Source organism: Hemitrygon akajei, chromosome 27, assembly GCF_048418815.1.
Source record: "Hemitrygon akajei chromosome 27, sHemAka1.3, whole genome shotgun sequence".
NCBI lineage: Eukaryota > Metazoa > Chordata > Chondrichthyes > Myliobatiformes > Dasyatidae > Hemitrygon > Hemitrygon akajei.
In genome coordinates, this window is record NC_133150.1 from 3,042,617 (window position 1) to 3,068,214 (window position 25,598).

The following is a 25,598-nucleotide window of genomic DNA, read 5'->3' on the forward strand; positions in this document are numbered from 1 at the left end:
TTGCTCCTCCTCATACATCATATTCCCCCTGAGCCCAGGAATATCAATTTCTCTCCCTCCCCAAACTCTTTTTCCATTCCCCACTCTGGCTCCCTTTTTACCCCTTCTCTTCTCCTCACTTGCATATCACCTCCCTCTGGTGCCCCTCTTTTTCCCTGATGGAGGAGCCATGTATCTATTTTCTGTCGGTATTGTATTTTGTAGTGCGTTTGTTTTGGTAATCTGTCACATGGGTTGGGGTGTGATAGTTGTGTATTCATGGTTGGGGTTAATTAGTTGTTTAGGTTAGTCTAGTGGAGAGAGAGTGAGCCATGCTGAATTATTTTGTTTTGATGACCCCCTAATTGGGACATTGTTGGACCACTAACAGGAATACTTAAATATGTATAGAATGCCAATTCTAATATCACTAATTAGAATGCTAATTCTAATATTGCTAATTAGAACACTTAGTTATGCTGATTTGAATACTAAGATCTCTAGATTGCTAATTTACTTCTGTTAGTTTTAAAAAAAAATTGTTATAAGATTGTTCATCTTTGCTGGTTTCATAATAAAGGATCAAAAGTACCTTCTCCACTTTGGAAATTTGTTATTTTGAAAATGCATCATGCAGTGTCAATCTCCTGGCTTAGTCTCTCAGTGGTTTTTGTTTGTTTCAAAGTAACTGCTTTATCCAAGGTCCTCTCTCCTCTCCTATCAGATTCCTTCTTCTTCAGCCCTTTACCTCTACTCACCTATCACCTCCCAGCTTCTCACTTCATTCTCCATTTCCCCATCAGCTGGTCTCACCGTCACCTGGCAGGTGGTACCTCACTTTCTTATTCTGGCTTTTTCCCCCTTCCTTTCCAGTCCTGATTCAACACATTGGTTCTTGGTTCAACACATTGACAGTTTGTTCATTTCCAGAGATGCAGCCTGACCTGCTGAGTTCCTCCAGCAGGTTCAATATGTTGCTCCAGGTTGCCAGCATCTGCAGGATCTCTCACGTTCATGGAATTTAAAGTTTTGCGGCAGTAATGTCAAAGTAAGTTTATTATCAAATTACATACTACTCTGAAATTTATTTTCCTACAGGCTTTGCAGGACAATAAGGAAATGCAATATAATTTACAAATAAAATTATTAAAAAACCAGTTCTACCAAATAACCAACATGCAAAAGAAAACAAATTGTGCAAATGAAAAATAATAATACAGAGAACACAAGTTGTTGAGACCTTGAAAGAGAGTCCATAGGTTGTGGAACGAGTTTAGAGTTGAGGTGAGGGAAGTTCAGGAGCCTCATAGTTGTAAGGTAGTAACTGTGGCTTGGACCTTCGGTCTCTAAGCAGTGCAATGCAATACACATCAAATTACAAGTTACACAGATAGGGTGATAGAAATAGAGGGAGGGAGGAGAGGGAGGGAGAAGAGAGGAGAGGTGGAGACGAGACAGTGTTCATGGGTTTATGGACAGTTCAGATATCTGATGGTTGAGAAGAAGGAGCAGTTCCTAAAATGCTGAGTGTGTTATCTTCAGGCTCCTGTAGCACCTCTCCAATGGTAGTAATGAGAAGAGGGCATGTCCTCAGTGATGAGGGTTCTAGCTGGTGAGCAGGAGTTTTCAGAAGGCCATTACTGTGATGCCTTGCTCAGAGCAGTGGTTAGAACAATGCAATTATAATTAACATATCGGACTCCAGCACTCACTCTCTGTGAGGAGTTAGTATATCATCCCCATCAATTTCCTCCCACAGTTCACAGATGTAGTGGTTAGTAGGTTAATTGGTCACTGTATATTGTCCTGTGATTAGGGTAGAGTTTAACAGGTGGGCTGCTGGGCAGAGTGGGCAGGAAGAGGCTGTTCCATGCTCTACCACTAAATAAATAAACAAATACATGAAAAGCTGTGCAGGTTTGTAAGTAATGTATTGTCATGGACAGGGGTTTGGCTAGTCATCATTAAAAACTGTGCAGGAAAGTTTGGAATTTATGTCACAAGAATGTGTGTGGTATCAAGAGTCCATAATCTTGGACAAATGAACTGAGGGTATTACCGCTGGATTTATTGACAATAGATTACTTTGGGTTGTCATTGCCGGGGGAGATAGTGGGGTTAAGCTCCCACTACCTATTAAACGCTCCCAGTGACAAGAAAGAAATAACTGTTTCTGAACCTGTTGGTGTGAATCCTGAGCCTCCTGTACCTCCTTCCTGGGCAGTAGGGAGAAGAGAGCCTGACCTGGGTGGCGGGGGCCCTAATGACGGGTGCTGCTTTCCTGGCACGGTGTTTTCATGTAGATGTGCCCAGTGCTGGGGAGGGCTTTACTCGTGATGGACTGGGCCATATCCAGTACAGTACTTTGTTGAATTTTCTGATCAATGGCATTGGTGGTTCTATATCAGAATCAATGATAACAAGGCATGACCTGGGTGATGGTGTCCTTTCTGAGGCATCGCTCTTTGAGGATGTCCTGGATACTACGGGGCTACTGCTCATGATGGAATGACTAAGCTTACAACTCTGCTGTTTACTTTGATGCTGTGCAGTAGCACCCCCACCCCAACCCCATACCAGATGGTGATTCAGCCAATTAGAATGCTCTCCATGGTAGATCTGTAGAAATTTGAGTGCTTTCATACCAAAACTTCTCAAGCTCCTAATGAAATATAACTGCTGTCGTGCCTTCTTTGTAATTGCATCGATAGGTTGGGTCCAGGTCCGATCCTCAGAGATATTGACACCTAAGAACTTGAAACTGCTCTCTTTCCACTTCTGATCCCTCTATGAGGGCAGGTCGGTGTTCACTAGTCTTACCCTTCCTGCAGTCTAAAATCAGCTCTTTGGTCTTACTGACTTTGAGTGCAAGGTTGTTGCTGCAGCACCACTCCACTAGCAGGTATATCTCACGCCTGTATGCCCTTTTGTCACCATCTGAAATTCTGCCAACATAAGACTTAGGAGCAGAATTAGGCCATTTGGCCCATGAGTCTGCTCTGCCATTCAATCATGGCTGTTCTTTTTATTCCCCTCCTCAGCCCCACTCCCTGGTCTTCTCCCCATAATCTTTGATGTTGTATCCAATCAAGAACCTATCAAGTTCTTCCTTAAATACACCTAGCAATCTGGCCTCCACAGCTGCCTGTGGTAACAAATTCACTACCATCTGGCTAAAAAAAATTCACTGCATCTGTTTTAAATGGATGCCCCTCTCTCCTGAGTCTGAGCCCTCTTGTCCGAGGCTCCCCCACCATGGGAAACATCCTACTCTGTCTAGGCCTTTCAACATTCATAAGGTTTCAATGAGGTCCCTCTTCATCCTTCTAAACAGCAGTGAGTACAGACCCAAAGCTCATTCTGGGCTCATTTTCTACTGGTCCTACTCTTATCTCTCTTTAATTTTTACATACTTGAAAAAGCATTTACTATTCACTTTGATAGCTTGTTCTCATATTTCATCTTTTCCCTCCTAATGATTCTTTTAATTACCTTCTGTAGGGTTTTAAAAGCTTCCAAATCCTCTGTCTTCCCACTAATTTTTGCTTTGTTGTATGCCCTCTCTTTTGCTTTTACATTAGTTTTGACTTCCCTCATCAGTCATAGTTGTACTATTTTGCCAATTGAGTATTTTTTTCAATTTTGGGTTACATCTATCCTGGACCTTCCACATCTTCCCCAGAAACTGACGCCACTGCTGCTCTGCTGACATCCCTGCCAGCATCTCCTTCCAATTTACTTTGGCCAACTCCTGTACCACTGTAATTTCCCTTACTCCACTGAAATAATGCCACATCAGACTTTACTTTTTCCCAATCAAAGTTCAAGTTGAACTCAATCATTTTGTGATCACTGGCTCCTAAGAGTTCTGTTACTTTCAGCTCCCTAATCACCTACGGTTCAATACATAACACCCTATCCTGTATAGCTGATTCCCTCATAGGCTCAATAACAATCTGCTCTAAAAAGCCACCTCGTAGGCATTCAACAAACTCACTCTTTTGAGATCCATTTCCAAACTGATTTTCCCAAAGTTGAATTCTCCCATAACATTGCCCTTTTGATGTGTCTTTTCTATTTCCCTTTGTAATCTGTGGTCCACATCCCAGTTACTGTTGGGAGGCCTGTATATACAATAATTGCTGTCAGGGTCCTTTTACCCTTGCTATTTCTTAACTCAACTCACAATGATTCAACATCTTCCAATCCTATGTCACATCTTTCTACTGATTTGATGCCATTCTTCACCAGTCGAGTCATGCCACCCCCTCTGCCTACCTTCCTATCCCTCTGATACAATGTGTAACCTTGGGCATTCAGCTCCCAACTACAACCATCCTTCAGTCATGATTCAGTGATGATCACAACATCATACCTGACAACCTGTAATCGTGTAACAAGATCATCCACCTTATTTCTTATACACTGTGTATTGAGATATAACACTTTGAGTATTGTATTTGTTACCTTTTTGATTCTGCATCCCGAATGCAATGATAATCACCCTGCTGGCTGTAATTTTGTCCTGTCATCTGCCTGCCCTTCCTGACAGTCCAACTGCTCGCTATCTTTGCCTTTTTACCATCCGTCCTATCCTGAGTTCCTTCACTCTGGTTCCCAACCCCTCCCCCAGCTAAATTAGTTTAAACCCTCCCCAACGGCTCTAACAAACCTGCCTATTGATCCCCCTCAGGTTTAGGTGCAACCCGTCACTTTTGAACAGGTCTCACCTCCCCCAGACGAGATCCCAATGATCCAAGAACCTGAACAATGGTTGTATCGTCAGCAAATTTATAGATGGTATTTGAGCTGTGCCTAGCAACACAGTCATGGGTGTAGAGAGAGTAGAGCAGGGGGCTAAGCACACACCCCTGAGGCTGTGATGCAGCCAGTCAATATACTCTCCACTACACATCAATAGAAGTTTGTCAGTGCCAAATCTCGGCAAACTAAGGAAGTAGAGGCACATGTCATGCTTTCTTCATAATTGCACTTATGAGCTGGGCCTAGGACAGGTCCTCTGAAATGATACCATCACGAAGTTTAAAGTTGCTGACCCTCTCTACCTCTGATGAATCCTGGCTCATGGCCCTTTTGTTTCATTTCCTTCTCCTGAAGTCTCCTTGGTCTTGCTGACACTGCGTGAGAGGTTGTTGTTATGGCACCATTCAGACAGATTTTCAATCTCTCTCCTATTTGCTGATTCATCACCACCTTTGATTCAGCCTGTGACAGTGGGGTCATCAACAAGCCTGAATATGGCGTTGGAGCTGTGCTTAGCCACACAGTCATAGGTGTAAAGTGAGTCGAGCAGGGGGTAAGCACACAGCCCTGTGGTGCAACTATGCTCTTAGTGAGTGTGGCGGAGACGTTTATGTCATTCTGAACTGACTGAGGTCTGCAAGTCAGGAAATCGAGGATCCAATTGTACAAGGAGGAATTGAGGCCAATATCTTGGAGCTTGTAGGTTAGTTTTGAGGGGATGATGGTTTTGAATGCTGAGCTGTAGTTGATAAAGAGCATCCTGATGTATGCCTCTTTGGTGTCCAGATACTCCAGGGTTGTGCGATGAGCCAATGAGATGGTACCTACCGTGAATCTGTTGCTCCGGTAGGCAAAATGGAGCTGATCCAAGTTGCTTCTCAGGCGGGAGTTGGTATGTTTCTCTCAAAGCACCATCACAGTGGATGTAAGCGCTACTGGGCAAAAGTCATCGAGGCGGGAATCCATGCTTAGGTACCGGTATAACTGAAGCCTGCTTGAAGCAGTTGAGTACCTCAGACTGCTGAAATGAGAGGTTAAGGATCTCAGTGATCAGCACAGGTCTTTAGTACTTGGCCAAGTACCCCGTGTGGGCCAGGTGCTTTTCATGGGTTCACCCTCCAGAAGGCTGCTCACACATTGGCCCCAGAGACTGAAATCACAGGATCATCGGGGGCTGTGGGAGTTTGTGATGGTTCCTCCATGTTTCGATATCAAAGACAGCGTAGAAGGCATTGAGCTCATCTGGAAGCGAAGCCCTGCCAATGGCATTTGATTTGACATTGATAGCATTCAAGCCTTGCCTCAACTCAGAAGCACTCTTGGTTGATTCAAGTTTAGTCCAGAATTGCCATTTTGCCTGTGAAATGGCTTTCCAGAGATCATACCAGGACCTCTTGTAACTTCCTTCGTCACCAGACCTGAATGACTCTGATCTGGCCCTCAGCAGATTGTGGGTCTCATGGTTCATCCAGGGCTTTTGGTTAGGGAAGACTGAAAGATTTTGTGCAGACGCTTCTCTACAAATGTTTTAATAAAGGCTGTTACAACCTCGTGCGTTCATTCAGGTCCACAGACGAGTCCTTGAACACAGCCCCGTCCACTGACTCAAATCAACCCCATAGTCTGTCTTCTGCCTCCCGCAACCAACTCTTCGTTGTCCTAATCTCTGAATCTCTTTGGCCTCTGCATGTATGCAGGTAGGAGAAGGACAGCCAAGTGATCCGATTTGTGTTAACAGGGTCTGGGTATGGAACGGTAGGCATTCCTTATCTTAGTAAAACAGTTGCCTAGTGTGTTGGGACTTCAGCTGCTGCAGGTTATATGCCACCATTTATCCGCAAAAACCTTTAACACTTCCTGAGTATTAAAATTAAATCTTAGTTTTGATCTCGAATGTACTTGGCAACGGAAAATCCATGGGTTTCTTGGATTCAGAATGATGTACACTCAGTGACCAGTTCATTAATGTAATTATCTAATCCTCCAATCACGTGGCAGTAACTCCATGCAGAAAAGCACGCAGACATGGTCAAGAGGTTCAGTTGTTGTTCAGACCAAACATCATAGTGGGGAAGAGATGGGATCTAAGTGACTTTAACCATGGAATGATTGTTGATACCAGACGGGGTGGTTTGAGTATTTCAGAAACTACTGATCTTCACCTCTCTTGCCTATCCCCTCCCTGCTTCCCCTCCCCTACCCCTTGATCTTTTCTCTGATTGGTTTTTCACTTGGCACCTTCCACCCTCCCCCCACCTTCTTTATTGGGCCCCTGCCCCCACCTTTTTCAGTCCTGACGAAATGCCCGAAATGTTGACTGCTTATTTCAACAGATGCTGCCCGACCTGCTGAGTTCATCCAGTTTTTGTACGTGTTGATTTGACCACAGCATCTGCAGTGTACTTCGTGTTTGTGTTGATCTTCTGGGATTTTCATACACACGAGTCTCTAGAGTAACAGAGGACAGCGTGAAAAACAAAAAAAAATCATCAAGAGAGAGGCAGTTCTGTGGGTGTAAACACATTGTTATAATGAGAGGGGTCAGAGGAGAATGGCCAGTCTGGTTCAAACTGACAGGAAGGCCACAGTAATTCAAATAATCACGTATTACAACAGTGGTGTGCAGAAGAGCACTTCTGAATGCACAACATGTCGAACCTGGAAGTGGATGGGCTACAGCAGCAGAAGACCATGAACATACACTCAGTGTCCACATTATTAGTTAGTTTATGATCCCTGGTATCATGTGCTCCAAGTCTTTTTAATTAGTTCTTTTGTGGTGCTCTATTGAAGGTCTTTTTAAAAGTCCAAATATATCACACCCACAGGTTTGCCCTTAGTTATGCTGTGAGTCACAACCTTGAAAGCCTCACAACTTTGTTGAAATGATTATCCTCTCATAACTGCATGTTACCTCTGCTTGGTATTTGCTGTTTCCAAAGTGCCCTGTTGCCATTTTCATAATAATATCTAGTCATTTATTTTGTTTAATGATACACCTCAGATAGGCCCTTCCAGCCTTTCAAACAACCCCCCGATTTAACCCTGGCCTAATCACAGGACAATTTACAATGACAAATGAACCTACTAACCAGTACATCTTCGGACTGAGGTCTTGAGGAAATTGCACCTGGAGGAAACCCATGTGGTCACAGGAAGAACATACAAACTTTCTTACAGATGACATTGGATTGGAACTCCTGAACTCTGATGCCTCAAGCTGCGAACCGTTACACTACCATGGGGCCTTTACACAATTAATTCCAGGTTTGTGGTTCAAAGGTAAAAACCAAAAACACTACAGACACTCAAAAGTCGGGTAGCATCTGTGGAAAGAAAAACAAGACACCTGGTATGATCTCCCTCCCACTCAAAGTGAGATTAGATGTGAATGTGTTAGTACCAGTAAGTAAAAAAAACAAGAGATGCTGGAAATCCAGAGCAACGCACACAAAGTGCTGGAGGAACTCAGCAGGTCAGGCAGCATCTATGTAGGGGAATAAACAGTTGACATTTTGGGCAGAAACTTTTAATCAGGAATGAAATGTAAGGGGGCAGAAGCTAGAATAAGGTGGGGGAGGGTAAGAGTACAAGCTGACGGGTGATGGTGAGAGCAGATGAGGGAGAAGGTGGGCGAATGAAGCAAGAAGCTTGGAGGTGATAAGTGGGAAAGTTGAAGGGCTGAAAAATAAGGAATCTGACAGGAGAGGATTATGGGAGAAAGGGAAGGAGCAGGGGAGCCAGAGGGATATGATGGGCAGGTGTGGAGAAGACAAAAGGCAAGATTGGAGTCACGATTGGGAATGGAAAAATAGAGAAGGGGGAGGGGTGGGTCATTGCTGTGTTCGAGAAATCAATATTCATGCCATCAGGTTGGTGACCACCTAGATCAGGAATTCCCAACCTTTATTATGTCATGGACCAAATTCATTTAGCAAGGAGTCCATGGACCTCAGTTTGGGAACCCCTGACCTAGACAGAATACGAGGAATGGCTCCTCCAACCTGAGAGTGGCCACATTGTGGCAGAAGAGGAGGCCATGGAATGGAAAGTAGAATTAAAATGGTTTTGCCTATAGTGGACAGAGCAAAGGTGCTTGACAAAGTGATCCCGCCCACCCCCACCCCCAATCTATGTTATGTCTCAGTAACGTAGGGGATATTGAACCCTGAGCACTGGATTCAGTAGCTGACCCCGGCAGACTCACAGGTGAACTTTGGGGCTCTGAATGAGGTGGAGGATCCACAGATTCTGCCAGGCCCACTGTGTTCCTCCAACCTTTTGAGCATTAGTCAGATGGTTTAACGAACAAGCTTCATCCCATTCCTCCTCCTTTCTAACGATAAAGATTACTTTGCTCAGAAGCCTCACTCCTATCATTGTATTCTTGGTTCTAGAATATTTAATAAAATGTTAGTTCTTTTTGTACAATGCAACCTCATGGAACTTTCTTCCTGGTCTGGTCCCAAAACTAAACAAGTAACACAGCTCCCTTAAAACGTACAAAACAACATCATTCATTATGCAATATGACACTCAGTAGTCACTTTATTAGGTACCTCCTGTATCTCCTGTTCATGGTCTTCTGCTGGTGTAGCCCATCCACTTCAAGTTAGAAGCATAGAAACATAGAAAACCTACAGCACAATACAGGCCCTTCAGCCCACAAAGCTGTGCTGAACATGTCCTTACCTTAGAAATTACCTAGGGTTACCCACAGTCCTTCATTTTTCAAAGTTCCATGTACCTGTCCAGGAGTCTCTTAAAAGACCCTGTTGTATCCGCCTCAACCACCATCATCAGCAGCCCATTCCACGCACTCACCACTCTCTGCTTGCCCCCTGACATCTCCTCTATGCCTACTTCCAAGCATCTTAAAACTGTGTCCACTCATGCTAGCCATTCTAGCCATGGGAAAAGCCTCTGACTATCTACACGATCCATGCCTCTCATCATCTTATACACCTCTATCAGGTCATCTCTCATCCTCCGTCGCACCAAGGAGAAAAGGCCCAGTTCATTCAACCTATTCTCAAAAGGCATGCTCCCCAATCCAGGCAACATCCTTGTAAATCTCCTCTGCACACCTGTGGTTTCCACATCCTTCCTGTAGTGAGCGCCATCGTTCCAACGTGCTTCAAGGCCGCCACCAAGTCCCCGTGCCGAAGAAGTCTTCAGTATCCTGCCTCAATGACTACCGTCCCGTTGCACTCACATCCATCATCATGAAGTGTTTCGAGAGGCTCATCATGAAGCACATCAAGACCCTGCTGCCCCCCTCACTGCCCCCCTGCAATTTGCGTACTGTCCCAACTGTTCAACAGATGACACCATTGCCATCACCCTCCACCTGGCCCTAACCCATCTGGGCAAAAAAGACACATACGTTCGAATGCTGTCCATAAACTTCAGTTCAGCAATTATCCCTTAGAAAATGATTGGAAAGCTGAGCCTTCTGGGCCCGAACACCTCCCTCTGCAACTGGATCCTAGACTTCTTGACTGGGAGACCTCAGTCAGTCGGGATCAGAGGCAGCATCTCCAACACCATCACACTGAGCATGGGGGCCCCCAGGGCTGTGTGCTCAGTCCACTGCTGTTCACTCTGCTGACCCATGACTGTGCAGCAACACACAGCTCGAACCATATCATCAAGTTCGCTGATAACACGACTGTGGTGGGTCTCATCAGCAAGAGTGACAAGTCAGTTTACAGAGAGGAGGTGCAGTGGCTAACGGACTGGTGCAGAGCCAACAACCTGTCTCTAAATGTGAACAAAACAAAAGAGATGGTTGTTGACTTCAGGAGGGCACAGAGCGACCACTCCCCGCTGAATATCGACGGCTCCTTGATAGAGATCGTTAAGAGCACCAAATTTCTTGGTGTTCACCTGGCAGAGAATCTCACCTGGTCCCTCAACACCAGCTAATAAAGCTCAGCAGCGTCTCTACTTCCTGCGAAGGCTGAGGGAAGTCCATCTCCCACCCCCCATCCTCATTACATTCTACAGGGGTTGTATTGAGAGCATCCTGAGCAGCTGCATCACTGCCTGGTTTGGAAATTGCACCATCTCGGATCGCAAGACCCTGCAGCGGATAGTGAGGTCAGCTGAGAAGATCATCAGGGTCTCTCTTCTCGCCATTGCAGACATTTACACTACATGCTGCATCCGCAAAGGAAACAGCGTTATGAAGGACCCCACACACCCCTCATACAAACTCTTCTCCCTCCTGCCATCTGGGAAAAGGCTCTGAAGCATTGGGGGTCTCACGACCAGACTATGTAACAGTTTCTTCCTCCAAGCCATCAGACTCCTCAATACCCAGAGCCTGGACTGACACCAACTTACTGCCCTATTGTCTTGTTTATTATTTATTGTAATGCCTGCACTGTTTTGTGCACTTTATGCGGTCCTGGGTAGGTCTGTAGTCTAATGTAGTTTTTTTATGTGTTGTTTTTATGTAGTTCAGTGTCGTTTTTGTACTGTTTCATGTAGCACCATGGTCCTGAAAAACATTGTCTTGTTTTTACTGTGTACTGTACCAGCAGTTATGGTTGAAATGACAATAAAAAGTGACTTGACTTGACTTGACTTGAGAACCGAGCACAGTACTTACTCCAAGTGGGGTCTGACCAGGGTCCTGTCCTATATAGCTACAACATTACCTCTCGGCACTCGAACTCAATCCCATGGTTGATGAAGACCAATGCATCATATGCCTTCTTAACCACAAAGTCAACCTGCACAATGTCCAATGGACTCGGACCCCAAGATCCCTCTGATCCTCCACACTGCCAAGAGTCTTACTATTAATACTATATTCTGTCATCATATTTGAACCACCTCACATTTATCTGGGTTGAACTCCATCTGCCACTTCTCAGCCCAGTTTTGCATCCTATCAATGTCCCACTGTAACCTCTGACAGCGCTCCACACTATCCACAACACCCCCAACCTTTGTGTCATCAATAAACTTACTAATCAATCCCTCCACTTCCTCATCCAGGCCATTTATAAAAATCACAAAGAGTGAGGGTCCCAGAACAGATTGGTCACCACTGACACACCACTGGTCACCGACTTCCATGCAGAATATGACCCATCTACAACCACACTTTACCTTTTGTGAGCAAGGCTTGGATCCCATGCCTTCTTACTTTCTCGATAAGCCTTGCATGGGGAACCTTGTCAAATGCTTTGCTGAAATCCATATACACCACAACTAAGGTTCTACCTTCATCAATGTGTTTAGTCACATCCTCAAAAAATTCAATCAGGCTCGTAAGGCACGACCTGCCCTTGACAAAGCCATGCTGACTATTCCTAATCATATTATGCCTCTCCAAATGTTCATAAGTCCTGCCTCTCAGGATCTTCTCCATTAACTTACCAACCACTGAAGTAAGACTCGCTGGTCTATAATTTCCTGGGCTATCTCGCTCCCTTTCTTGAATAAGGGAACAACATCCGCAACCCTCAAATCCTCCGGAACCTCTCCTGTCCCAATTGATGATGCAAAGATCATCACCAGAGGCTCCTCCCTTGCCTCCCACAGTAGTCTGGGGTACATCTCATCTGGTCCCGGCGACTTACCCAACTTGATGCTTTCCAAAAGCTCCAGCACATCCTCTTCTTTAATAGCTACATGCTCAAGCTTTTCAGTCTGCTGCAAGTCATTCCCACAAACGCCAAGATTGTGAATACTGAAGCAAAGTATTCATTAAGTACCTCTGCCATCTCCTCTGATTCCATACACACTTTTCCACTGTCACACTTGATTGGTCCTATTCTCTCACATCTTATTCTCTTGCTCATCACATACTTGTAGAATGCTTTGGGGTTTTCCTTAATCCTGTCTGCCAAGGCCTTCTCATGGCCCCTTCTGGCTCTGCTAATTTCTTTCTTCTAAGCTCCTTCCTGCTAGCCTTATAATCTTCTAGATCTCTATCATTACCTAGTTCTTTTTTGAACCTTTTATAAACTCTTCTTTTCTTCTTGACTAGATTTACAACAGCCTTTGTACACAGTTATGATGTGTTGTGCATTTAGATATGCTCTTCTACACACCACTGTTCTGACGCATGGTTATTCGAGTTACTGTCGCCTACCTATCAGCTTCAACCAGACTGACCTCTGACCTCTCTCATTAACAAGGCATTTACGCCTACAGAACTGCGACTCACTGCATGTTTTTTTTTTCATTTTTTGCACCATTCTCTGTAAATCTTAGAGACATGAAAATCCCAGGACATCAGCAGTTTCTGAGATACTCAACCCAACAATCATTCCATGGTCAAAGTCACTGAAATCACATTTCTTCACCATTCTGATGTTTGTTCTGAACAACTGAACCTCCTGACCATGTCTGTAAACTTTTATGCATTGAGTTGCTGCCACATGATTGGCTGATTAGATATCTGCATTAATGAGCAGGTATACAGGTGTCCCGAATAAAGTGGTCACTGAGTGTACAATGGGGTCCTTTATAAACAAATCTACTCTATGCTTTGTCACTGTAATAACCCACATTATGTGCCATTCCACACCACTTGCATTACAAAATCTTTCCCCTCTCCCTCTCCCAAAAATCCAAATGTTCCTGTTCAAAGTTCAAAACTGAAAGTAAATTTATTATCCAAGTACATATATTACCATATACTATCCTGAAATTCATTTACTTGTGGGCATTCACAGTAAATATGAAGAAACATAATAGAATCAATGAAAAACTGCACAAAATGAAGACAGATAAATAACCAATGTGCAAAAGACAGACTGTGAAATACAAAACAAACATAATAATAGTAAAAGATACATAATAAAAGGCCCCAAATTCAAAATGATATATATAGACAATGCCAAGAGAAACCAGAAACAATCCGGCACATTACAGGATCCTGTAGCAATTTAACTCAATCTGATTACTTATGCAGGCACAATTAGGTGGCAAACATTATTCACCAAAATCGTGCCAATATTCACTAATATTTTATTCACTAAAATACAAACTCATAAAAGAAATACAAGCCTGATCCAGTTTTACAGACAGAATCCCACAAATTATATCATGGCCAATCCGTTGTTACAGATGGGACAATCCATAATAACCATTCAGATATAATATTACAGGATGAACAAGCAAGAACAACTTACTTAATAGATGTAGCCATTTCAAACACACAGAACATACAGGAATCAATAAGTAAAAATCACCAGAATTTTGCTGAATTAGAAGAGGAAATGGCAAGACTTTGGAACATGAACAGTGTATACATTGTTCCGATAGTATGATCCCAAGGGCACTACACAATAGCATTAAATAATTAGCGTTACAGCAATATCTATGTAAGTCTTCAGAAAGCTACAATACTAAATAACACTGGGTTAGTCGGAAGGTTCCTAGCAACTGAGAAATGAGTGTGCTTAGCTGTGCTGTGCCTCAGGTTTTACCAGCTTGAGCTCAGGAAAAAATAAATAAGCAATAAATATTGAAAACATAAGTTGAAGAATTCTTGAAAGTGAGTCCCTAGGTTCTGGGAACAGTTCGTGATGGGGTGAGTGATGTTGGTTCAGGAGCCTGATGGTTGAAGGGTGATAACTGTTCCTGAACCTGGTGGTGGGGGTCCTGAGCCCCCTGTCTTCTTCCTGTGAGAAGACAACATTGCATAGATGGTGGGGGAACTTGATGATGGATACTACTCCTCTGACACCTTACTGCCCTACTGTCCTGTTTATTATTTATTGTAATGCCTGCACTGTTTTTGTGCACTTTACACAGTCCAGTGTAGGTCTGTGGTCTAGTGTAGCTTTCTCTGTGTTGTTTTTTTTAAAATTAGGTAGTTCAGTCTAGTTTTTGTACTGTGTCATGTAACACGGTGGTCCTGAAAAACGTTGTCTCATTTTTACTATGCACTGTACCAGCAGTTATGGTCGAAATGACAATAAAAGTTGACTTGACTTGCTTTCCAGCCACATGCTACCTAGTGTTAAACGACACACCTCCTAAACCAAACTATAATGCAGATGACAACATCTACTCCACATTACTTCAAGCAGATGCCAGAAGAGTGAGAAGACGCGAGTTTAATGTGTGGGAACTTGGCAATCTCTCACAACATTAAGTTGGTATCTTATCTCTTACACACCACGCCCATCTATTGAAAACACACAAAATGCTGGAGGAACTCGGCAGGACAGGCAGCATCGATGGACGGGAATAACGAGATGTTTCAGTGCGAGACCTTTCATCAGTCCAGCATTTGTTTGTGTTGCTCTAAATTGCCAGCATCTCTTGTTTTCATACTTTAGTATACAAGCGAGCTTCAATTAACGAGCAAGAACCTAAAAAAAAAATCACACAGATAATTACACACCTTAGTTGTTGGGTTGCTGACGAGGGTCCACCTTCCTCCTGTTTCAATAGCGGCGTTCTCCCTGGGTTAACTGTCCTAGGGCTGAGCGGGTGGAGGGGCGCGGCACAGAATAAGCCCCACCTTCTTCCCCCTGCCAAATCGCCGTGCTCGGTTTGGTTAGAAGCTTCGCCCTGTCCCACCCCCGACCGCGTTACCTGGCTTGAATTGAGCTGGGGAGGTAATTGAGAAAGTCTACGGGTGATCATGGTGAGTTTGGCGGGCTGCTGCTTTGGCAGCCAAGGGAAGTGTGGATGTGCGGAAATGAGAGATGTAGTGGAGAGCCCTCCTCACCCCAATGACGACCCCCGGGGTGGAGAGGAATGTCCAGAGGGGTAAGGGAAGGCGCTGAGCTTCCACCCGCTATGAGATAGGCGGGTGGGTGCTCATTGCGTTCGCTGATAAATGGGTAGGAACAACCAGTCTTGTATCCACATTGGAGGTGTACCGTTCCCTCTTCAGACCCCCCCCCCCCCCGTTTCGGACGATTCCACAACCTACAGACTTACTTCCGAGGACTCTACAACTCATATTCTCAATATTATTTATTGCTTTTTTTGTATTGGCAGTTTGTCTTTTTCACATTGGTTGGTTGTCAGTCTTTGTGGGTAGATTTTCATTGATTCTATTGCGTTTCTTTGTTCCACGAAAGTGAATCTGGAGGTAGCATGTGGTGACGCAGGTACCGTGTCGTGTACCTTGGTCCAGCGCAAAATTGCGATTGGTGGTACTGTATACATGGAAGCGGTTGAATGACAATAAACTCAAACTGTAAACTGGATCTCTCCAATGATTACTCTGACCCCTTGCCATCAGGCAGGAGATACCATAGCATTAGGACAAGGAGTGTTGGGATGGGAAATGGCTTCTTCCCCCAGGCTGTGAGACTACAACACTCCCCGCCACCACCCAGGTCTCACCACGTACAGTATGAAATGCCAGTAGCTTAACACGCTTTACTCTTTAACTTGTATCATATATGCAGCTTATTTTAAAAATGTATTTATGTGAATATTACTCTGTTTTGTGTGAATTATATGTACTGTGTCATTCACCTTGGTCTGGAGGAATGTTGTCTCGTTGGCAGTATGTATGTGGTTGAATGACAAACTGGAACTTGATACACTATACCTGCTTTGATAATAAATTTACTTTGAACTTTGATTCCAGAGGTGAAATGGGGCTTTTGACGGGCAGATGTCACACCCGGGCTACCCAATATACTCATGGGGAACAAGTGTTAACAGAATGAAGGGGTTAATAACAGTTTGCCCTCAGGATATTTATGGATGAAATAGCAAGCTGGACTGGTTAGACGGCTTTACTTTCCCACACTGTGTTGGGGCTTGTCGATCTACTGGAATATATTAGACAAATTTGACATATTCAAAAAAAACACAGCAACTTCAGAGCCAGTAGGTCTGGATATATTGGAAAAATGTAGTCAGTTTAAAACAAAACACACAAAATGCTGGAAGTGTTTTAGGGCAGACTCTTCAGTAAGTATTTTTCCCAGAATGGTCTTTGATGTGATTCAAGTTTATTGTCATCTGACTATATATACAAAACAAAGAAAACAACATTCCTCCAGATCATGGTGCACCCACAATACAAACAACACCCGAAACAAAATACTGCCACAGATACTTTCATAAAGTATCATTCAAAATGCATGTAATGCACAGCACAGGTAAACAGTACAGCACCGGTGTTGGCAGGGTATTCATTAGTCTCACAGCCTGGGGAAAGCTGTTACCCAGTCTGGCAGTCCTAGTCCTGATGCTCCTGTACCTCCTTCCTGATAGTGGTGGGTTAAAGACATTGTGTGATCAGTGGTAGAGATCCTCAACAATGCTTTGTCTAAATCACAAATGGAACCACAGTGGTTTTTACTGTGCTCTGTAGGGTCTTCCACTCCGATGCCTTGTAGCTTCCGTACCCACAGTGATGCAGCCAGACAGAACATTCTGGATGGTGCTCCTGTAGAAAGTAGTTAGAACAGGGACGGGAGCCTTGCACCTTGAAACTGCTCTGAAAGTAGATGCTGATGTGCCTTCGTGACTAATGAGTTGGTGTTGTGGGTGCAGTTAGATTGTCTGTATTGTGCACACCAAAGAACTTTGGGCTCTTCTCTCTCTGCACAGCAGAGCCATAGATGGAGAGTGGTTGATCTGCACCTTTGGCTTGTCCACGTTGAGACTCAGGTTGCCGTTCTCGTGCCATTTGGCATATGATATCTTTGTTTCTCATTGTGCAGACTCACTTTATGTGTCTATGATGGAATTGATGGCTTTGTGGCCAAGTTTGCGGACCTTACAAAAAATGGAGGGGCAGGTGGTGTTGAGGGGTCAGAGGACTTGGACAGATTGGGAGAATGGGCAAGAAAGTGCCAAATGGAATACAGCCTAGGGAAGTGTATGGTCATGCACTTTGGTAGAAGAATAAAGCTGTATTTAAAGCAGGTTGATAGGTTTTTGTTTATTGAGGACATTAAATGTGAGAAGGATGGGATTGAGAGTGAAAATACATTAACCATGAACAATTGCTAGAACAAACTTGATGGGCCAAATAGTCTATTTCTGCTCCTATGTCTTATGGTTATACTGCCCAAAATGTTGAATGTTTCCAGCATTGTGTTTTTATTTCAGATTTTCAGCATCTGCAGTGTTTTAGTTATAGCTGCTGTAGAACTGTTGGATCTGAATGTTATTTTAAAAATATCTGTCACATTTGTCCAAATTATTCGCATTCCCCAGCAACAATTGCCTTAGTGTTCTACCACCTGATCCCACGCAATCATGGCAGGCCTCAGGAAAGCTATGCATTGTCAAGATTCAAGATTGTTTAATGTCATTTCCTGTACAAAGTGTAAAGAGAATGGAATAATTGTTACTCCGGATCCAATACAGTGTTAAAGAACACAATAGTAATAATAATAAAACACTCAATAAATATAAATACACAAGATAACTTGTATGCATAACTTGATTGTATGTCCATGAAGTATGCTAGGCACAGAAGTTTCTGTACATAAGGTGACTGAGAGGAAATGATAAAGTAGTAGTGGTTGGGGTGGGTGAGGGGGTGAAGGTGTTGCTTGGGGTAAATAGCTGTTTTTTGAGTCTGTGATCCTGGCGTGGATGCTACGTAGCCTCCTCCCTGATGGGAGTGGGACAGACAGTCCGTGAGCAGGGTGGGTGGGATCCTTCACAACATTGCTCACTTTTTTTCGGGCACCTTTCTGAACACGGTGCTGGTGATGTGTTGGACAGTTTTTTTTTCTCAGCATAACAAAACTTTCAATTTCCAGATACAATTACATTTCTTCCCCTCACAGATATCAGCTATCAGAACCCTTCCATCAAAATATAGACCTCAACACAACATCCTATACAAAAGCCCTTATTAGTATAGCAGACAGATTTACATCTACACACTGCAGAAAAGGTTGCCAGGCTTTATGGAAACTATTTGTTTTTGAGTGTACCATACATGTCAAAAAGTCTAAAGGAATGTATTCCATGATTAATTTACACCAACCAAAAAGTCCAGGGGCCTTATCAGATATCCAACAAAGTAAAATGTTCTTCCTCACACAAAAAGTCAGAATGTTAAAATGTTTTTTCTGATGTGCATTAATAATACGACTGCTGGGGAAGCCTCAGAGAAAAGACACTGGGTCCAGTTCAAGCTCCATCTTCGGAATCGTTTCCATTTCACCCAAAATATCACTCCAGTATGCCTGAAGTTTGGGACAAGTCCTAAAACAGTGGGTGAAAGGTCCAGCATTTACTTTACATTTAGAACACACTGGAGAAACCCCCATCTTAAATATCGAGAGACAATCTGGAGTCAGATAGGCTCTATGCAGAATTTTGAGTTGCAATGCTTTAGGTCTATTACAAACTGAAATCTTCTTTGCATTATCACAGATGTCTTCCCATGTTTCCGCTGTAATTTCTACTCCCAGCTCTTCCTCCCAGACCCTTCCCAACTGCTCAGCCTCTCCACAAGAACATTCCCTCAGGATGCTGTAAGAAGTAATAATGGAGACTTCACCCTTAGAACAAAACAGCCTCTTTTCTGTGTCAGAACTATAGAAATCAGTTAACAATGATGTTTTTTTCTGTATATAATCTCTTATATGAAAGAAACGAAAAAGCTCCTTGTTGGGTAAGTTAAATTTCTGTACTATTTGACTAAAAGACATTATCGTTCCTTCATCAAACAAGTCTCCTAGATGGAAAATACCCTTAGAAGTCCAAAGTTTAGGTTTCCGGTGACATCATCGTCAAGAATGGCAGCTTAAGTCACTAGCTCCTCCAGAAAAATGCGTATTAAGCCCCGTTAACCCATCAAATATAGTATTTTTCAAAAAATATTTGAACTGAAAAGAGGGGCAAGAATGAGGAAAAAGAATGGAAATTTAAAAAAAAGCGACACTGCGGCCGAGAGGAGTGCAGTGAGCGGCCCTCCTACCTGTCCGTGTGCTAGCGAGGCGGACACTGGGCCTCGTTCAGGCGAAGCGGCGAATATGATCGAAATTCTGAAAGAGATAATGGAGTTCCAGAAAGATATAAAGCAGCAGCTCCATGATATTAAGTCAGAGCTCGCCAACGTCAATCAAAAAATAGCGGTGGCAGAGACTCGAACTGAGAAGGTGGAAGATCGCGTTCAAAACGTGGAACAAATACTGAGTAAGACAATAAAAATATTATATCACCAAGAAGGTAAACTGCTTGACCTGGAGGGAAGATCACGGCGGAAAAATATTAGAATATACAACGTTCCCGAAGGAGCGGAGGGCTTGTCTATGACAAGAGTTTGTCGGAAAGTTGCTGCTGGATGCGCTGGAGCTTCCCTCGACTATGGAGCTGGAAATCGAGAGAGCGCATTGCGCACTAGTCCCGAAGCCTACCCGAGATAGAGCAGATAAGCCGCGCTTAATAATAATTAAATTCCTTTGGTACAGTACCAAGGCGGAGATTCTACAAAGGGCCTGGGGTAAGAAGAGGGTGTTTTTAGATAATAAATTAATATATTTCAACCAAGATTACCCCCTGCGCGGTCCTGCAGTAACGTAAAGAATACTCTGAAAGCAAGGAAGGATTAGATTTCAAACTCTGTACCCTGCTAAACTTTGAGTGTTTTATGAAGACGGGGCGCGGTTGTACCAAACAGTGGAAGAGGCGACTACAGACATGAAGGCCAGAGGGTTGTCTGTCAGCGTGATCAAACCGAGGGAAAGCCTGGTAGAGGAATTATCCCGCTCCGCTTGGGAAATAGTGCAAGAATCGAGAAGGCAGGAGACAGGAGGAGGCTGAGAAAAATATATCAGGAAGAGACCGGGAGTTTTCCAAAGACAGTCCTCACCCCCTCTGGAAGAGTCATAAGGTTTGGCTAACTTAAAAAATGTTGAGAAGCTAAACGGAAGCAAAAGTACACAGTGATATACCTATCTCGAGAAATACTTATTATAATGTGGATTTTATATTACTTAGTTGTTATTCTTTATTCGCTCACTTACTCCTTTTTCCCCACCAAAATGAGAATATATATATGTGTGCACAGGGAAATCTTTTCTGTGTAATGGATTTGTTCACTGACTTTTATGAATACTGCAATGGGGGCCCTCAACTCACAAGTAGGAGGGGTTATCCCGCACAGCTAGACATTTCCTCTAGCTCAACGCAGGGTCATCTACTAGAGACCTCAGCCTTGGAATCACACGTTCATTGCCATTTTTGTTATTATTTGCGTTTCCAGGTTCTTATTTGTTCAGGGAGTAGATCGATTAAGTTTTATTCTGCTAATTTCAATGATACATTGACAGATAAATACAGATGGCTAAGGACAAAGTAACATTCATTTCTTTTAATGTCAATGGACTATTAAATCCAATCAAGTGTAATAGAATTTTATCCAAAATGAAAAAGAACAAGCGCATGTAGTATATTTACAGGAAACTCATTTAAGTGATAATGAGCATAGAAAACTAAAGAGAATGGGCTTCACTAATTTGTTTTTCTCCTCTTATAAATCAGGACATAGGAGAGGAGTTGCTATTCTTATTTCAAGTAAGCTAAATTTTGAAAAAGTATTCAAAATGGGAGATAAAGAGGGCAGATATATTCCAGTAAGGGGGAATATAGACAGAAATTCAGTTACTCTGTTGAATATATATGCACCCCTGGGAAGTGATATTGGTTTCTTTCAGAAAATTACTGATATTATGGTAGCAGAAACAGAAGGTCTCCTAATATGTGGGGAAGCATAACCCAAATTGACACCTTCTTGAATTCTCTAGAGTTACCCACTTTAAGCGAAGAACAAAATAGAACGATGACTGCTGACATAACTGAAGCTGAATTAAAAGCTGCAATTAGTAGGCTTAAATTAAGCAAGTCACCACGATCATATGGGTATACGGCAGAGTGGTACAAAGAAAACTCTATGAACAGTGGTGGATATAGCCCAGTTTGTCATAGACAAAACCTTTCCCCCCCCCACCCCAGCACTGAGCACGTCTACAAGGACTGCTGCCACAAGAAAGCAGCATCCATCATCAAGGACCCCAACAACCAGGTCATGTTCTCGTCTCACTGCTGCCATCAGGAAGGAAGCACAGGAGCCCAAGGTTCCACACCATCAGGTTCAGGAATGGTTACTTCCCTTCAACCATTAGGCTCCTGAACTGACATGGTTAACTTCACTCACCACAACTCTGAACTGATTCTATGATCTACACATTCACTTTCAAAGACTATATATATTCTCATTATTATTTATTTTGTTTATGCAGTTTGTCTTCTTTTGCACTGGCTGTTTGTCTATAGTGTATGTGTAGTTAATTTTATTATAAAATATGTTGTATTTATTTTCCTGTAAATACCTGTAAGAAAATGAATCTTAAGGTAGTATAGGATAAAATGTACTCGGTGCCACTTTATTAAGTACCTCTTGAAGCTAAGAAAGTGGCCACTGAGTGTATGCTTGCGCTCTTCTACTGCTGTAATCCACCCACTCCAAGGTTTGATGAGATGTGTATTTGGAGATGTTATTCTGCACACCACTGTTGTAATGCGTCATTATTTAAGTTACTGTCGCCTTCCTGTCAGGGTGATCTGGTCTGGCCATTCTCCTCTGATCTCGTTAATGAGGCATTTTTGCCAACTGAACTGCCACTCACTGGATGTCTTTGTTTTTGTTTTTCACACCAATCTCTGTAAACTCTAGACTGTTGTGTGTGAAAATCCCAGGAGATCAACAGTTTCTGAGATACTCAAACCACCCCATCTGGCACCAAAATCATTCCATGGTAAAAGTCACTCAGATGACATTTCTTCCCCATTCTGACGTTTGGTCTGAACCACATAACAATGCTTTTATGCATTGAGTTGCTGCTGTTTGATTGGCTGATTAATTTGCATTAAGAAGCAAGTGTACAGCTGTTCCTACGTGTATGCATACTTTGATAATAAATTTACCTTGAACTTCCAACAACAGAGAGAGTGCATCTCCATCCATGTTGGGCAGGCGGGTGTCCAGATTGGCAATGCGTGCTGGGAGCTGTACTGCCTGGAGCATGGAATCGAACCGGATGGAAACGTGGTGGGCACCAAGGTTACTGGCAGAGTGGACGACTCCTTCAGCACCTTTTTCAGTGAGACCTGTGCAGGACGGCGTGTTCCTCGTGCAATCTTTGTGGACCTAGAGCCATCAGTGATAGGTAAAGTGCAAGCTCAACAAGACCTGTTTGATCTTGTCCTCCATTTTCTTTATAATTAAGGCTAACCAACTGCTTGTGGGCTACGCTGCTTGCTATAACTTGCATGATAACTTTAATGATGCATTTAAAAAGCCGTATCAACTCCTCTGAACACCGACCTTTACTGTAACACCACAAGAGCACAATTAGACCATTCAACTCATCGAGTCTGCTCTGTAATTCCGTCGTAAGACCATAAGACATAGGAGCAGAATTAGGCCATTCTCCCCATCCAGACTGATCTGCCATTCCATCCTGGCTGATCCCGGATCCCACTCAACCCCATTCACCTGCCTTCTCACCATATCCTTTGATACCTTGACTGATCAGGAAACAACCAACTTACACCTTAAATACATGCATGGATGGCGTCCTGCACAGACTGTGGCAGAGCATTTCACAGATTTACTACTCTCTAACTAAAGCGATTCCCCCTTACCTCTGTTCTAAAGGATCGCCCTTCAATTTTGAGGCTCTGACTTCTATAGTTTTAGACACCCCCACCACAGGAAAAATCCTCTCCACATCTACCCTATCTATTCCTTTCAACTTCCGGTAGGTTTCGATGAGATCCCCCCACATTCTTCTAAATTCCAGAGAGTACGAGCCCAAAGCTGCCAATTGCTCCTCAAATGTTAACCCCTTCATTCCCAGTATTATCCTCGTGAACTTCCTCTGAACTCTCTCTAATGACGACACATCTTTTCTGAGATATGGGGCCTACAGTTGTTGACAATATTCTTAAGTGCCGCCTGAATAGTGTCTTATAAAGGCTCAGCATTATTTCCTTACGTTTATATTCTATTCCCATTGAAATAAATACCAACAGTGCATTTCCCTTCTTTACCACAGACTCAACCTGTGAATGAACCTGTAAAAGACCAGAAAACATAGGAACAGCGTTAAGCCATTCAGCCCATCAATTCTGCCCTGCCATTTTATCATTCCGTCATTCCTTGTCTATGGCAATGAATTCCAGAGACTCACCACCCTCATCTTTCTTTTAAACAAAAATGCTTTTCTATTTTTAAGTAAAATGGTAATCTTGATCAGCCACGTTGAAAGTTCGAGAATCTGCAGATCCTGAGCAACGCACACAAAATTCAGGAGAAACTATGGAAATGAGTAAACAGTTGATATTCTGTGCTGAGACCCTTCAACAGGCTGGAAAGGAAGCAGAGAGAAGCTAGAATAAGAAGATGGGAGGAAGGGGTAGGAGTACAAGCTGGCAGGTGATAGGTGAGGCCAAGTGAGGGAAAGGTAGGAGGAGAAGGGGGTGATGAAATAAGAAGTTGAAGAGGTAAAGGGCTGAATAGAAAGGATTCTGATGAGAGAGGAGAATGGACATGGGAGAAAGGGAAGGAGAAAGCAGATGGCTAGCTGAGAAGTGAAAGGGTGAGAGGGAGGCCGAAAGGGGAATCAAAGGGGGAGAGGAGAGAAATTACCAGAAATTAGAGAAATCAGTGTTCATGCTTTCAGGTTGGAGACAATGCAGATGGATTATGAGATGTTGCTGCAACCTGAGAGTGGACAGTAGCAGAGCTTGTGGACCGACATGTTGGAATAGGATGTTGAATGGGAATGGGTGGCCACTGGGAGATCCCGCTTTTTGTGGCAGACGAGAAGAAAGGCACTCGGCATCCTCACTATGTTCTGACACCTTCCTGCAGCTTATAACCTATCTCACAGCTCACTTCCCACCTACCTTTGTGTCCATGGTCTCGAACAACTGTAATATCCGGCTACAATTAATCAGTGACCAAACAAAGATCCTTGTGCCACTCTGTTAGTTAAACTCTGCCATTCTGAAAATGACTCCCACTTTCTGTCATCCAATCCCTGAGAGAAATTATTCCACTGTTTTAGAAATAGTCTCACAATTGGTTAAATTGCTGGACCAGTAATCTGGAGGTTTAGAGTAATACTCCGGAGAATAACATCAAATCGCATCATCGCTCTGGTATTAAACAAATAGGTTTTGTAGATGCTAGAAACACACACAAAATGCTGGAGGGACTCAGCAGGTCAGGCAGTATCTACAGAAATGAATAAACAATCAAAGTTTTGGGCCAAGACTCTTCATCAGGATTGGAAAGGGAGGGTAAGATGCCAGAATAAAAAGGTGGGTGAGGAGGGGGAGGGGAAGTAGGACAAGCTAGAAGGTGATAGGTGAGGGAAAGGTAGGTGGGTAGGGTCGGGGATAAAAAGAAGCTGGGAGATGATAAGTAGTAAAGGTAAAGGGCTGGAGAAGAAGGAATCTGATAAGGGAGGAGTGTGGGCCACAGGAGAAAGGGAAGGAGGTGATAGGCAGGTGAGGAGGCCAGAGTGGGGAGTCAATGTTTATGCCATCAGATTGGATGTTACCCAGACGAAATATGAGGCTTTGATCCTCCAACCTGAGAGTGGCCTCATTGTGGCAGAAGAGGAGGACATGGAGCGACATGTTGGAACAGAAATGGGGATTGGTATTGAAGTAGCTGGCCTCAGGAAACTGTGCTTTTGGCAGATGAAGCAGAGGTGTTTGACCAAGTGGTCCTCCAATCTATGTTGGGTTTCACTCATCACTCTGGGATTGACTGAATTAGAGTAAACCTCTTGGTACTTTGGTGCTGGACTGGTAGGATTTCTGGATTTTCTGGGTTATTAACACCCCCTCCCTCCCCCCCCCCCCCACCC

General features: G+C 43.5%; 1 protein-coding gene across 1 annotated transcript in view; it reads left to right on the top strand.

The window, feature by feature from the left end:
- Positions 1-15,254: 15,254 nt before the first annotated feature.
- LOC140717088 (tubulin alpha-1C chain-like) overlaps positions 15,255-25,598 on the top strand; it is a 49,622-nt gene continuing 39,278 nt past the window's right edge. The window contains exons 1-2 of the mRNA XM_073030274.1: positions 15,255-15,364; positions 22,661-22,883. Coding sequence (XP_072886375.1) covers positions 15,362-15,364; positions 22,661-22,883 — 226 coding nt within the window. The 5' untranslated portion in view covers positions 15,255-15,361. The remainder of the gene's footprint in view (positions 15,365-22,660; positions 22,884-25,598) is intronic.